This window comes from Lepidochelys kempii, chromosome 9 (genome assembly GCF_965140285.1).
Source record: "Lepidochelys kempii isolate rLepKem1 chromosome 9, rLepKem1.hap1, whole genome shotgun sequence".
In the NCBI taxonomy this organism is placed as follows: domain Eukaryota; kingdom Metazoa; phylum Chordata; order Testudines; family Cheloniidae; genus Lepidochelys; species Lepidochelys kempii.
Window position 1 is genome coordinate 8,531,906 of NC_136388.1, and position 15,420 is coordinate 8,547,325.

At 62.3% G+C, this 15,420-nt stretch overlaps 2 protein-coding genes across 2 annotated transcripts; one reads left to right on the top strand and one right to left on the bottom strand.

Annotated features, from left to right (window-relative positions):
- Positions 1-750: 750 nt before the first annotated feature.
- THPO (thrombopoietin) lies at positions 751-7,819 on the top strand. Its single transcript, XM_073358747.1, has 5 exons — positions 751-763; positions 5,632-5,759; positions 6,685-6,771; positions 7,188-7,352; positions 7,567-7,819. The coding sequence occupies exons 1-5, from the start codon at positions 751-753 to the stop codon at positions 7,786-7,788; spliced, it is 615 nt and encodes a 204-aa protein (XP_073214848.1). The 3' UTR covers positions 7,789-7,819.
- A 1,665-nt stretch (positions 7,820-9,484) lies between these two features.
- Positions 9,485-15,237, bottom strand: POLR2H (RNA polymerase II, I and III subunit H). The gene is made up of 5 exons (XM_073359230.2): positions 14,879-15,237; positions 12,792-12,875; positions 12,037-12,130; positions 11,197-11,280; positions 9,485-10,681 (listed from the first exon to the last, which is right to left on the bottom strand). Exons 1-5 carry the CDS (start codon positions 14,949-14,951, stop codon positions 10,564-10,566), a joined length of 453 nt encoding a protein of 150 aa, XP_073215331.1. The 5' UTR covers positions 14,952-15,237; the 3' UTR covers positions 9,485-10,563.
- Between the last annotated feature and the right edge of the window lie 183 nt (positions 15,238-15,420).

Genomic DNA, 15,420 nt, shown 5'->3' on the forward strand with positions numbered 1-15,420 from the left:
CAGGGGGAGTGAAGGGGGTGCTGGGAGCAGGTCCACCATGGAACTGGAATTTCCCTTCTCTGCTCACTAATTGCACCGTCTCCATTCCAGGTGGTGCCAAGAGCAGCGCGTGAGCCCTGACCTCCTGGCTGGATGGTTGGGGCTTTCTGGGGGAACCAGCCAGCTGTGCAGCCCAAAGCAGACACCCTTGCAGGCCTCCAGCTTTGGGGAGCCAGCGCCAGGCCCCCAGCTTGCATGCCGTTCACTCTTTGGGGCACTCAAGTTCCCACAGTCCGTGCTGTGAAACCAGGTGGGCAGGAGACGCGGACCCAGCGGGAAGTGGGGCTCACCCGGCTCGTGCAGAGAGGGAGCTGGTGGGGCTGGTTCATGGCACGAGCTGTATCGCACGCCAGTGGGTGAGCACAGTGAGGTGGTTGCCTCCGAGATCCCAGCCCCTGTGCACAGCTCCAGTGCTGCAAGCCAAGGAGGAAGCCGGGGGAAGCAGGAAGCCTTCCCAAGGGCTTGCGCTCTGTGCCCCAGTGCCTTCCCTCGGAGGTCAAACAACACAACAGGAAGCCTTGCTGTGGTCACTCGGCAGCGGGAGCTGGGCAGCGTCACTCGGGGGCTCTTCTGTCCCCTGCCCCACGGCCCAGTCCTCCTGCCCTGCCAAGAGCCTGGGCTAAAGCTGCCCTAAATGGAAGCCGGACGGGAGCAGGAGCCCAGCCGCTGGCCCCGGGGAGAAAGATGCAGTGCAGAGACGGCCAGCTTAGCATGGAGTTGAACAGTGAGTGCTGGGCTGGGGGTGGACAGGGACAGGGCACCCCCCAAGTCTGGGCATGGGGAGGGGGGTGGAGTCTCACACCTGGACAGGGATAGACAGAGCTCCAGAGCGGGCCCTGCTTGGTCCAGGGCAGGACTGGTCCCTGCAGCCCAGTGTCCAGGGCTGTGCCCATGACTGCGGGGATGAGGCCTCTCCCCCTTGGGAATGTGGGGCTCAGAGCTATTGGCTGGGCACTTCCCAGGCCTGTAACGTCAGTGACTGTGCCGGCCTGAGACAGCCCAAGTGCCCCCGGGTGCCACAGACTGCCCTCCAGCCCCGGGTCACTCAGAGCACCCCGTCCCCCCGGGCTGATGGGGCGTCTCTCACTGCTTTGCCCACTCTCAGTCCTTCAGGAAAGGGAATCCCCAACCTGCCGGCCCCTGCCCCAAACAGCCTCAGCACCGAGCGCCAGCCGAGGAAGAGGGAGCAGGCCAGCCCCTGCTTGGCTCACAACCTTGTTCCCATCACACGGCCCAGATCAACCTGTCCGTGCATCGGAGGCTTTCACACTGTAGGGGACTGGGGATGGGGGCGGGGGGGCTGCCAGGGATGGGAGGGCAGGGCTGGGCTGATGGGGAGGGAGAGGCAGGGGCCAAGTGAGTCTGGTGGCAGTGAAGGGGCAGTGACCAGGGGATGACGGGGATGGAGGGGCAGGGCAGGGCCAGGTGGGAGTGATGGAGATGGAGGGGCAGGGCCGGGCCGGGCCTGGTGGGACTGATTGGGACGGAGGGGCAGGGCAGGGCCGGGCCGAGCGGGAGTGATGGAGACAGAGGGGCAGGGCTGGGTGGGAGTGATGGGGATGGAGGGGCCGGGCCGGGCCGGGCGGGAGTGATGGAGATGGAGGGGCAGGGCCGGGTGGGGGTGATGGGGACGGAGGGGCAGGGCAGGGCCAGGTGGGAATGATGGAGATGGAGGGGCAAGGCAGGGCCGGGTGGGAGTGATGGAGACGGAGGGGCAGGGCCAGGCCAGGCAGGAGTGATGGAGACAGAGGGGCAGGGCCGGGTGGGAGTGATGGAGACGGAGGGGCAGGGCCGGGCCGGGCCGGGTGGGACTGATTGGGACGGAGGGGCAGGGCAGGGCCGGGCCGAGCGGGAGTGATGGAGACAGAGGGGCAGGGCTGGGTGGGAGTGATGGGGATGGAGGGGCCGGGCCGGGCCGGGCGGGAGTGATGGAGATGGAGGGGCAGGGCCGGGTGGGGGTGATGGGGATGGAGGGGCCGGGCCGGGCCGGGCGGGAGTGATGGAGATGGAGGGGCAGGGCCGGGTGGGGGTGATGGGGACGGAGGGGCAGGGCAGGGCCGGGCGGGAGTGATGGAGATGGAGGGACAGGGCCGGGCCGGGCGGGAGTGATGGAAACGGAGGGTCAGGGCTGGGCTGGGTGGGGTTGATGGGGACTGATGGGCAGGGCAGGGCCGCTACAGCAAAGGCCTGGGATGCTCAAAGCAGCTGAGTAGCAAGGAGCCTCTCCCAGGGGACTCAAGGGGAGACGCCAGGCTCCTGAGCTCACAGACTCACCGGCCGAGCGGAGCGAGCTCACCCACAGGCCAGAGAATCCCCGTCCCAAGCTCAGGACTCCCCTGGAACTAGCGCGTCTCTGTTAGAGACCCAGGGCTCTGAGTGCGGGGAATCGGCCCCCCAGCAGTCACTGCAGGAAGGGTCGCTGCCTCTGGAGAGTGCAGGGCCCGGGGGCTGCGTGGGGCAGGGTGGGGGTTTCTGGGACGCACTGTACAGAGGACACTGGCATTCCCCGAAATGCTCTGAGCCGCGTGTGACGCCGCCCACGACGTAGAGCCCGTCCGCGTCTGTGCTGAGGCCACCGAAGAGGAACCTGCGTCCAGAATCGCTCGCGGTGCAAACGCGCCTTATCAGCGGGATGAGAGTGCGACGCACACGGCCAGCTAAGGAAACCATTTATCCTCCCCTATCGCTGCCCCGCTTCCTGGGGATGGAGCCCAGCAGGAAACATGGCCCCATTTCACTTTTGCAGTGGATACTTGCGGTTCTCCTGCCAAGGGGCACTGTCAAGTAGGTGGGTCTAATGTTTCAGGGTGTAGAACCCTAATTCTAGAGGGAGGGTGGCCTAGAGCTCATGGTCTCCCTTTGGGAGACCTTGTTTGCCACACTTTAACCATTCATGTTGAAATTTTCCATGCCTGGGATCTGCCTCCGGCTGAATCTTTTGGGAAAGTTTCAGCTAAAACGATTCTGTTAGAGGAGAGGAAAATATGTCGTTTTGCCCATGTTAAGAAAACACATGCAAGTGTTTGGCTGGGAAGCTCTCGCACTCCCCAGCTTTGGAGTAAGGCTTTGAGATTTGGCAGAAGGGTTGCCCTGGTGGGAGTGATTTGCCTTTTGCCAACCCTGTGAAAACCAACCCAAATTCGGCCACGTTATAAGCCGCTGAAAAAATCTCAGTTTGCAAAAGAGATTTGTTCTAGTTTGGCAGCTAAATTCCCCAAAGTTTTCATCTGCACTGAGCATGCTCCAACCCTCGCAGTGCCCAGGCTGCAGCCAGACCCCATCCGCAGAGGGCAAATGAGCATGTCCCACCCTCAGCTGGCCTTTCCCTGCAATTGTTGCTCTGGACATCAGCGGTCTGAGACTCTCCTGTGCTCTCGGCACGCCGCCTGCTGGGGCCCAGGCAGCGGGGGAACTGGCGAGGAAACTGGACAGACGCACAGGAGAGAGGATTGGGGGTGCCTGGAGACTGGCTGCAGAAGGGGGCAGAGAACTTGTTAGAGTGGGGGTGGGCAAGGAGCTGGGGGACAGAGATCGGCTGTGTGTGGGGGGATCTAGGTAAACGGTGGCAGAGACAGGCTGCAGCAGGTATATGCTGGGTGGACTGTTAAAGAAGGGGTTGTAACCACTAGATCACACTCCCCTCCGCAATCTGGAATCGATCCCAGAAGTCTTGCCTCTCACCATTCCTCTGCTGTTGGCAAGCAGCTGTGACGGCCGCAGCGCATCCGCACAAGTGGGCCAAGGGAAGGTTGCGGGGCTTGACTTTGCAACTGTAATGTCCTTTTACCATTGTTTTCCGGCTGTAATAGTCACATTTGTTCTGCTGTCGTCTCAGTCCATTGGAAAGCGTTGGAGATGGCCTCAGCCTTCCCCTGCCACATTCCCGCACCTGTGGTTGCAGCTGCTCCCTGAGAAGCCGAAAGTGAAACGACACGGGGCTAGCATGGGGACATTGCCTGGCCCAAGCTGATGCGGTTGCGAGTGGGAGGGAAATGAGCTGCTTACCTGGGACGGTTACTCTCCAGGAGTTAGCAGTTCAGGGAAGGGCTTCTGTTTGGAAACCCGCTGACGTTCAGCCTGGCACGGCCTTCCAAAGCCCCTTAGCTAGTAACAGCCATATGGCCCGGTGGGTAGGGCCCTGAGCTAGGAGACCCGGGTTCTGGTCCTGCCATGGACATGCTGCAGGGGCTTGGGCCAGTCACCTCTCCTCTCTGTTCTGCTTCCAACCCTTTGTCTGTTTGGACTGTGAGCTAATCAGGGCAGGGACTGTCTCAGTGTGTTTGTACAGCACCAAGCACAGCAAGGCCTGATTTGGTAGAGGGCTGTCAGCACCACCCTAGACCAGTTCATAACACCAGTCACCACCACAAAGGGGCTTTCTGTCTGAAGATGCCCTAGCCACCTGTGGGGCAACACACATGTTAATCCATCCCAGCAGCCTGCCGGCTCCCTTACTGGGGCCAGAGGGCATCTCTGGGAAGATTCCCTAACCTTAAAACTGTTTCCCTCTTGATCCGTTTCTCCTTCTCACATTTCTGCCACCCATTTGCCTGGCAGATCCCCTCATCCCTCCCCAGACCCGAGTTGCTTTGGAAAGAAACAGCTCTTTTTTTAAACAAAGCACCCACCGTACCCAATTCTCCATGCCTGGCACCGTGGGTCATTTACACCTGTGCAGGTGGGTGTATCAGACACCCCCTGCTGGCAAGCAGAGAATTCGTGCACAGCGGTGAATGGCGACGCGGGGGCCCACACAGGGGCGATCAGGCCCAGCCCCTCCTTTGCCCTGCTCTTGGCTAGACAGGGATCAAAGCTGTGTCGACAAGACAGTGTGGACTTTAACGTGAGCTAGGCTAGCGGAGTGAAAGTTTAGGCCTGAGCTGGAACGTGAGCAGTTTCACACGTGTTAAAGGACGAGTGCATGGGCTGCCTTTGACTTTTCTCACACGTTCGACCGTGCTCCAGTGCTGGGTAGGAGGGGAGGGGGATGGAGGAGGGGGTGGTCCCATTCCCAGTGGGACAGAAAGCTAGGCAGGTGACCAGCACTGGGCCAGGGGTGACTGGCTCGGTTTTGGAGCTCAGCTTGGTTTGACTTAAAGCGCCGGCCTCAGGGCGGACAAGTAAATCACTGTCCTGCCTGGCAGGTAGTGGGTGGGGTGCGTGACTACCCGGAAGGAGAAGGCAGGAGAAACAGCTGGAGAAGCACGTGTGGCCCAGCATGAGTCTCCATCAATGGGGCACCCACAGGCTGCAGGGAGGGGCGGGTGAGCCACGCCTGGCTGCGCACCAACTAAATAACCGCAGGTGCTGAAACCAGGAGAGGGCAACACAGACAGGGCCAGCATGTAGCCAGGTAAAAGCCCCAGGGGCCTAGAGACGGGACAATAGGCCTGTGCTAGCCCTGGAGAACGGCCCAAGAACTGACCTGTGGGTGTGAGATGGGGGCACAGCTCTCCTTGGGTGGGGTGTGGGGAGGCAAACTAGGGGAGATTCTTGGGCTTTTCCCCATGGAGCGGGCGCGCAGGTCTCCTGGCTGGGCTCTGCCCTCGGGGAAGTCTGGCCCATGCTGTCTTTCCCTTTGGTTGCCCTCAGGGCTGCTGTTCCTCACAGCATTCCTCCTCCACATCAAGCTGTCCAGGGCGAGCCCGGCCCGGCTGGTCTGCGACAACCGGCTGATCCAGAAGTACATCAGCGAAGCCAAGGACATGGAGAAGAGAGTGGTAAGGAGACACGCTCCAGCCCGGCTAACCGGGAGCTCCCCACAGCCAGCGCTCCTGCTCGGGCCCCTACAGCGCCCCCTGCTGGGAGCTCCCCCTCAGCCAGCCCTCCTGCCCTTCTCCCTACAGAGCCCCCTGCTGGGAGAGGCTGGGGCTGGCATCGCTGGGAGCTCCCCACAGCCAGTGCTCCTGCCTGGCCCCCTACAGCACCCCCTGCTGGGAGAGGCTGGGAGCTCCCCCACAGCCAGTGCTCCTGCCTGGCCCCCTACAGCACCCCCTGCTGGGAGCTCCCCCACAGCCAGCGCTTCCGCCTGAGCCCCTACAGCACCCCCTGCTGGGAGAGGCTGGGAGCTCCCCCACAGCCAGTGCTCCTGCCTGGCCCCCTACAGCACCCCCTGCTGGGAGAGGCTGGGAGCTCCCCCACAGCCAGTGCTCCTGCCTGGCCCCCTACAGCACCCCCTGCTGGGAGCTCCCCCACAGCCAGCGCTTCCGCCTGAGCCCCTACAGCACCCCCTGCTGGGAGAGGCTGGGAGCTCCCCCACAGCCAGTGCTCCTGCCTGGCCCCCTACAGCACCCCCTGCTGGGAGCTCCCCCACAGCCAGCGCTTCCGCCTGAACCCCTACAGCACCCCCTGGTGGGAGAGGCTGGGACTGGCACAGCTGGGAGCTCCCCCCACAGCCAGCGTTCCTCCTGCCTGGCCCCCTACAGCGCCCCCTGGTGGGAGAGGCTGGGATCACACAAACTTCAGAGGCAGGAAGGCAGAGAAATATCCTGCCTGGCCAGCTGTGCGGCACAGCCCCAGCGACGCCTCCACTCCTCCTGAGCCTGTGCTCATTCCGTCTCTTGCCCCTAGAGCTGGCCTCACGGGCTGGGCTCTCCTAGGCCTGTTGGCATCTCACTCGGTGCTTTCCACCTCCTCTCCCCATAGAGCCAGTGCCAGGAGCTCCCCTCACTCTCCCAGCCCCTTCCTCTGCCCATGGTGGACTTCAGCCTCCGGGAATGGAAAACAAAGACAGTGAGTAAGGCCAGAGGCCCTGGGGGACAGGCGTGGGGTGGGGTGGGCCCAGGAGTTCCAGCTCTTTCCTGGCCACGAGGGGGAAGATGATCACTCAGCCCATCACAGAGGGGGCAGCAGACACAGGGAGGAGTCCCTGAGGGGAGGGAGATATTTGTTCCTCTGCTGGCTGCTGCCGCCCATGGGCTCAACAGGGGGCAGTCTTGCTCTCTAGGGATCCCCCTTGCAGGCTCCCTCGCCCCCTGCTGGTGGGGTGATGCCAGCGTCCACTTTTCCATCAGGCTGCTGGGTTAGGAGATGTGGGAAGGACTGGGGCTCTCACCCCTGAGTCCCTGCCTGCGGCTAGGGGGCCCCAACCCCTGCAGCACTGGGGCCAGGCACTCACGCCCCCCCTCCCCCTTCTCTGTCCCTGTCAGAATGAGACAAAAAGGCAGGAAATCCTCGGTGACCTGGCGCTGCTGGTGGACGCGGTGACCGCTGTGCAGGGCCATGTGAGGCAGGAGTGTGCGGCTGCCCTCCTGGGGCAGCTCTACAAGAAAGCCAACTCCTTCCTCCTGCTCCTGCAGACCTTCAGCTGGCAGGTGAGACCCCTTCTGCCCAGCCCCAGCCTTGCCCCTCTGCCCCCATCAGCCCTGCCCAGCCCACCCCCATTACAGCAGGGTGAAGAGCTCACCTTGCTCCTCTCTAAGCCTGGAGTCCCAGCTGCAGATTTGGCCCCAGACGGTGACGCTGAAGGGGATTGCTCAGGGCGGGGGAAGCTGTGTGTTTGAGTGCCCATTTTCTGTCTTGGGACAGGTCAGTGCCTGGCAGCCGGACCGCACCTCCCGGACAACCCTACAGAGCCACCCCAGCGTAATCTTCCTGGTCTACCGGCAGCTTGTGCAAGGCAAGCTGCGCTTCCTGTTCCATGACCTGGCAAAGGATTTCTGCCGGGAAGGAAGCCAAAGGGTGCCAGAGCCCCCAAGCACCCCATGTCCCCAGCTGCCTCAAGGGGACAGTGAAAGCCCTGCCTCATGATGGAGGCACCCACCAGACCACAGGTGGAGACAAGGTGGGAAGGAAGCATATCCTGCCCCCTCCCACTCTCCAGCGATTGGGGGAAGAGCAGGGCGGAGAGGACCCTGCTGGAGCAGAGGAGGTCACACCCAAGGACAGAAAAGGGGCTCCTTCAGTCCTAGAGAGGCCCCCCCCATTTCTGCATTGGTCAATATCGACTCACAGCGAAGACTTTAGAGCTGAGCAAAAAGGGGCCTGGCCCCCATGAGACTGGTTGGGGCCAGAGGATGCAGTGTCAGCTCTGCACATCCCAGGAAAGGGAGAGGACGCTGCCCTCCAGGGAGGAGCTCCTGTGGGCACACAGTGAGGCAGGACTCATTGGCATGGGGCCTCTGAATCCAACCAACACACATGCAACACGTGCGGACTCGTCCCCGCCCCAGGGCACATGTGAGAGAACTCACTCCCCATCCACCAGCCCTGTCTCCAGCCAACCACTGTGTAATCCAGCCCAGCACGGCGGGGCGGGGGACTCGCTGTGCCAGGGGATCAGCCGGCAGAACGCTGCTGTGGGCTAAGGCACTTGCGGGTGCACGACCCTGCAGCCCCAAGGCTCGTGCCCCCAGCTCTCCATGCGTCACCGCAGCCCAGCCTCCCCGCAGGGAGGGTGCTGCTGCACTTGCTGCTTATCACGACGGTGGAAGCGGAAAGGAGACGGATTCGGGCTGCTCGCTAGAGTTAAGGATCAGGAAGGGGGCGGGTGTCTTTTACTGGGAAAACGTCTTATGATTAAAGAGCTTATTTTTCTAAAGAGCCCTGTGATCTCGCTTAGCGGGGGTGCAAAGCTCACTGGCAACTGTGGGATCTGGGGCTAGCGCTGGGACCCAGGCCTGCTCGCTGGGGGCCCATGCACAGGGGGGCGCCAGACTCTCTCCTCCACCCAGCTCCCTATCCTGCTCTGGAGGATGTGTGTGGGGGCTGAGAACCAGCCCCACCCTCCCCTAAGAATGAGGTATCCAGCGCCCTCCTGCGGCCACTGCAGGAACGGCAGGCAGACAGGTGCCTTTTCTAGAAACAGAGCAAGCTCCGGCTCTCACACTTTCTCCTAGCCTAGCCTCTTCCCAGGCTAAAGCATCTCGCAGGCATCTCCCCTCTCACCCCTACCCTGCAGCAATTTCTAGGCTGAATTACATGGAAGGAGACAGCATTATAGAGACCATGTCTACGCTACACGCAGTACGTCACGCAGACACTTCCTTCAGCCTGCTGCATTCTTCCTCCACGCCCCCTCTAAAACCCAATCCCCACTGCCTGCCACCCCACTCCCGTTCTCGGCTCTCCTGGGAGTTTCGGGGCCATTCGCACCTCTGATCAGAGTGGATTTTTCACTAAGGAAACTCCAGGCAGCAGAAAGGAATCTAAGGGCCAGGATCCAGCCCACGAATGAAATCAGCGAGATTGAGCATGCTCAATAGAGCTGCGTCTGGTTTCACTGGCTGGCTCTGCATCTGGCTTTCAGGCCTTCCCTCCACCAGAAAGGGCACGAGCCCCTGGGCCGGCAGAGCTTGTCCCAGCCCCCCAAACAAAAAACTCTATTGGCAAAAGCCCCTTTTCGCAGGTGGAGTGGACTTTTACTGCCATAGCTACTTTGGAAAAACTCTACCTGTGTCCGGTCACTAAGGGCCACCCCATGTGTTGGAAGACTTGGCTCACAAGCTCTCCGGCAGGGGGAGCCCTCTCCCCTTTTTATTGAGGCTGGACAAGTAGCGGATCCCAAAACTTTTTACAGTCGTAACCCAGGGTCACAGTCTGGATATAGCCAGAAATGACTGGCATGGGGAAGGGGGGACAATAGCAGAGTCAACTCGGAGACAAAATGAAGCATCTAGCTCTTAGAGTCGCAAAGGAAACTTTCCAGTGTAACTAGTGCAGCCGTGCCTGAAACAAGGGACCGACACAGTCAGGTCTGCGCACCTAGAAGCCAGAGTGCAGAAAGAGGTGAACTCCCCATCTTAAACACCAGTGGTTTTAGCTGTGTCACTGCCGATGGTTTAAGCAGGACGTCGGGACTGGAGCTCTCACACCAGAGCGTAGCAATCTGCTGGGGCTGAAGCGTTTGATTCGATCCCTGTGGTCCTAGTCCTGGCCAGTCTCACAATGTCGCATCTCCTTGGCACCTCTCATCTCCCCGCCCCCACATCTCACACGTGCTAGAGTGACCTAAGCAGAGACACATCCGAAGAACCCACTTTAGTAAAGAACCAGGTGGGGCTGGCTCATAACGATTCCCTCTCCTGCTCCCAGCCAACACAGAGGCCACGAAACACAAGGACTGCTGGAAACGGTGCAGACTTTTGCCATGCAGCCAGCAGAGTGGAGCCGACAGGGAAGCAGCCCCACAGCCAGTATGGGAAAGGAGGGGTCTGGAAAGGAGCCTGCGGCACACACGGCAGCCACTCACCATCGCCTCCAGCCAGGGACCTGCCTATCCCCCTGCTCACGAGGGGCAGACCGCTGGCCTGGAACAGGAGTGGGCTGCAGGCCCCAGCAGAGGGGCATCATTGGCAGAATTGCAGGTGGCGCAGGGATCTGGACCAGCAGGGAGTACAACAGCCTAGTGGCTCCCTTTTTGCGTCACTCCAGAGGGTCCTGATGGGCCAAAAGAGCTGAAATCCAGCGGCCGTTGAACACAAGGGTCCCAGTCTCGGCCAGCAAGGCCCTGTCGATTTGCAAAGCCTGCGTGTGAGGCAGGGTCCCAGCTGCAGCCGCAGTCCCCAGCTGCTCGGCCCCCTGCGGTTAGAAGGCCAGTTTCTTCATCAGGAGGTAAACCCTGGAATCCACTTCAAAGCCGTGCAGGTTGTTGGCGTCTCCCTGGAGTCTCATGAGCAGACCACCGTAGGACACGTAGGCAGAACTAGGGCAGGAGAGGGGCAGAGGTGAGAACAGGATCCCATGGATCAGGGCGGGGGCATCACACCCAGGTTCCAGAAGCCTGAGTAGCCAAGAGGCAGCCACAGTTGCTCACCTCCCCAGTGTCAGCGGCCCTACTCGTGGCTAAAGGGAGCCCCTGGCTATGGCCTCCAGCCATCACCTCTGGGAATTAGGAGCCTGCTACGTGAGAGGAGTGCAGTGGACAGCGCTCAGTGCCCCGGTGTTCCCCTTAGGGATCCACTAGGGACTCTGGGCAGGACCATGTTGCCCTCTCCCTTGACTACCCCAAGCTCCAGGCACCGCGCTTTGGAGGGGCACAGAACCGCACCACCTCTCGTGGACAACAGGGGAGTGGCATGGGGGGTAGGGGCAAGCAGGGCACTTACAGGCGTGTGGCTGCCTCAGTGGATGGGTGCCCTTTGGAGGGGCACAGAACCGTACCACCTCTCGTGGACAACAGGGGAGTGGCATGGGGGTAGGGGCAAGCAGGGCACTTACAGGCGTGTGGCTGCCTCTGTGGATGTTTCATCGCCCTCAATCCTGTACACCTTCCCGTACATCACATATTCAAACTGGTCGGCCCTGCGTGCAACAAGACACCGGGGTTGAGAGAGGCGCACACCCACAGACCTGACCCTCCTGCCCAAAGCAAACATCCACCAGGGTAAAGCACCAGATGGTTCCTGGAAAACCACCTGGGGCCCTCTGCACTCCTGCAATGGCCCCGAACGTAGCCAGCCACATAAGCACAGTTTGGCCTCTGCCCCCACAGCACACAGGGACGCTCAAGAGATGTGCAATCCAGCCCTACTGAGTCACCAATGGACACCGCCGGCCAAAGCAGCAAGTACCCCCTGGTGAGTAGGAAGCGGGAGCTACAGACCCAGGGCCGCCAAGAACAGGTAGGGGCTGCTCAGATATGACAGTGATGATGTATAAATAGTCACAGTCACAAGAGAATTTAGAAACCAAAAAAGAAACAGAGATTGGATAAAAGTTAAAGATGAGAAGGAAAACCGAGAGAGAGGAAAAGTGAATGGGGGCAGGACAAAAGAGCGGGCACCAATCAAATGCGCCAGGAGACAGAGCAGTACCCCGCTGCCAACAGACCACAAGGGGACTCCACCAGACAAAGGCTGGGAACTCGTTAGCCCCTTCTCCCAGGTGTTTAAAGGCCAAAGTCATCAGGCAGCGACGCTGACCCATGGTAGCTCCCCAACTCCACGCTTTCCCCACTGTCAGTACCCCTTGGTTCACTGCCCTCAGCCAGCTTGGATCCCCACAAGAGTTGACCATACCCGACCCAAGGGGAATTCATACTGAGGACTGCCCCATTACCTGGACGGCCTGTCGTCAGTGGGATTATACTCCCCATCATCCAGGGTCCCATCTTCATACAAAGTGCTGGCGATAACCAGGCGGAATTTGTCACCTGAACCACACAATAGAGAGCAGGAGGTAAAAGGCAAGCCTCCAAGGAGGCCAGCTGCTCACAGCCACATCTGTCACAGGCCGCATATTCTCATGCACACAAGGGCAGGGAAAAAGGGAGCAACACAGAAACCAGAGCACACCAGGAGTACTAGCTGTATGTTAATTCAAAGGTGCTCGATGGCAGAGACGAGCGAGCTACGTGCAAACTGGCTCCTAGCCCGATCTGCCCAGTCAACAGGGAACACAATATTCAGGGCTCCCAGCTCCAGAGAAGGTGATCAGGGACACTCAGCAGCGCATCCAGATGCCAGGTGATGCGCTTGGAGTAGCACGGACCCCAGGGTTCATGGAGCTGTCAGGCAGGTGAAGAGCATCTCTCCTCACATCACAGCTGTTCGTGGCCACTGGACCTAAGTAATTAAATGCACTGAACGCATCCAAGGCCTCTTTCCTTCAGAATGGCAGCATGCATGTGAGGGCTTACTGCACTTTAAATCATACACTTCAGATGCACACCTTTCCTTAACTTGCATTCGTATCCTGGGTAGACAAGCCCTCAGTGTTATGGGCACCTCTGCCAGCAGCTGGCTCTTGCTCAACAGGTGCTGCCTGTTACAGGGATGATCAGTTGCCAGCCTGCGGGCATCCTACATACGTACCCAGGTCCACGGGGTAGATCTGTATATTCACATCCAGGATTAGGTCCATTTTGAAAGACTCACTTTCACAGTGCAGGCGGGAAACTGGAAGAGAAGGAGCGGAAACAGCAACACATGAAATACGGGGCCTTTCGTCTCTAGGCCCTCGGTCCAGATCCTGCCCCAGATCCCAGGGGGAAGGAGGTGTTATTGGACCTGTCCCCTCTACGGCCTCAATTCCAATTTAGCCTCAGATCTGGGGTTGGGGGGTGTTATGGAACCTGTCCCCCTGGGGCCTCAGTCCCAATCCAGCCCTCAAAACGAAGGGGGGGGAGTTAAGGGGCCTGCTCCCCTTAGGGCCTGGGTCCCAATCCAGCCCCAGATCCAGTGGGGTGGGGGGTTATGGGGCTGTTCCCCCCCGGGGCCTGGGTCCCGATCCAGCCCCAGATCCGGAGGGTGGAGGGGGTTATGTGGCTGTTCCCCCCCGGGGCCTGGGTCCCAATCCAGCCCCAGATCCAGTGGGGTGGGGGGTTATGTGGCTGTTCCCCCCCGGGGCCTGGGTCCCGATCCAGCCCCAGATCCGGAGGGTGGAGGGGGTTATGGGGCTGTTCCCCCCCGGGGCCTGGGTCCCGATCCAGCCCCAGATCCAGTGGGGTGGGGGGTTATGGGGCTGTTTCCCCCCGGGGCCTGGGTCCCGATCCAGCCCCAGATCCGGAGGGTGGAGGGGGTTATGGGGCTGTTCCCCCCCGGGGCCTGGGTCCCGATCCAGCCCCAGATCCGGAGGGTGGAGGGGGTTATGGGGCTGTTCCCCCCCGGGGCCTGGGTCCCGATCCAGCCCCAGATCCGGAGGGTGGAGGGGGTTATGGGGCTGTTTCCCCCCGGGGCCTGGGTCCCGATCCAGCCCCAGATCCAGGGGGTGGAGGGGGTTATGGGGCTGTTCCCCCCGGGGCCTGGGTCCCGATCCAGCCCCAGATCCGGGGGGTGGAGGGGGTTATGGGGCTGTTCTCCCCGGGGCCTGGGTCCCGATCCAGCCCCAGATCCGGGGGGTGGAGGGGGTTATGGGGCTGTTCCCCCCCGGGGCCTGGGTCCCGATCCAGCCCCAGATCCGGGGGGTGGAGGGGGTTATGGGGCTGTTCCCCCCCGGGGCCTGGGTCCCGATCCAGCCCCAGATCCGGGGGGTGGAGGGGGTTATGGGGCTGTTCCCCCCCAGGGCCTGGGTCCCGATCCAGCCCCAGATCCAGTGGGGTGGGGGGTTATGGGGCTGTTCCCCCCCGGGGCCTGGGTCCCGATCCAGCCCCAGATCCGGGGGGTGGAGGGGGTTATGGGGCTGTTCCCCCCCGGGGCCTGGGTCCCGATCCAGCCCCAGATCCAGTGGGGTGGGGGGTTATGGGGCTGTTCCCCCCCGGGGCCTGGGTCCCGATCCAGCCCCAGATCCGGGGAGTGGAGGGGGTTATGGGGCTGTTCCCCCCCGGGGCCTGGGTCCCGATCCAGCCCCAGATCCAGTGGAGTGGAGGGGGTTATGGGGCTGTTCCCCCCCGGGGCCTGGGTCCCGATCCAGCCCCAGATCCAGTGGGGTGGGGGGTTATGGGGCTGTTCCCCCCCGGGGCCTGGGTCCCGATCCAGCCCCAGATCCGGGGGGTGGGGGGTTATGGGGCTGTTCTCCCCGGGGCCTGGGTCCCGATCCAGCCCCAGATCCAGTGGGGTGGGGGGTTATGGGGCTGTTCCCCCCCGGGGCCTGGGTCCCGATCCAGCCCCAGATCCGGGGGGTGGAGGGGGTTATGGGGCTGTTCCCCCCCGGGGCCTGGGTCCCGATCCAGCCCCAGATCCGGGGGGTGGGGGGTTATGGGGCTGTTCCCCCCCGGGGCCTGGGTCCCGATCCAGCCCCAGATCCGGGGGGTGGAGGGGGTTATGGGGCTGTTCCCCCCCGGGGCCTGGGTCCCGATCCAGCCCCAGATCCGGGGGGTGGAGGGGGTTATGGGGCTGTTCCCCCCCGGGGCCTGGGTCCCGATCCAGCCCCAGATCCGGGGGGTGGAGGGGGTTATGGGGCGGTTCCCTCTCGCGCCCTGGCGGGAGGAGCCCCGGGGGAGGGAGACCCCGGCCTGACTCACCCCGGTCGAATTTCTTGCCCTCGGGGTCGATGTCCTTCACGTCGAAGATGTCCTCGAAGAGGATCCCGGCCATGGCGAGCGCGGGGCGGCGAGCGCGCGGCAGGGGCTCCGAACCTCACTTCCGGCCGCCCTGCGCCCGCTCGAGCCCACGCGGAGCCGCCATGTCAGTGCGGGGCGGAAGCGCTTGCTCCCCCCCCGCCCCCGGGCAGGGGCTGCGCATGCGTACGGGCTTCCTCGCGGCTCGCCTGACGGGCGGAAACGGGGCTCGTCCGTTTCCGCTTCCGCCCCCTGAGTGGGGAGTCCCGGGCGCCTGGGTTCTGCCCCTGTCTGCTCCACCTGTGGGCAGCGCCAGTAGGGACGGGCGTTAGGTGCCCCCCCCCGTACAACCCCCGGGGGAAGGGGGGGACCGCCTGGCCGCAGGGGTGGGAGCCTCACCCCGGGGCGGGGGCAGCGGGACTATTGTGATAACACCGGCGGGGGCGGGGGGGGGGGTGACTCCTGATCTCTCACGCCCAGGGGTGTGTCTAGACTGGCGGGGGGGG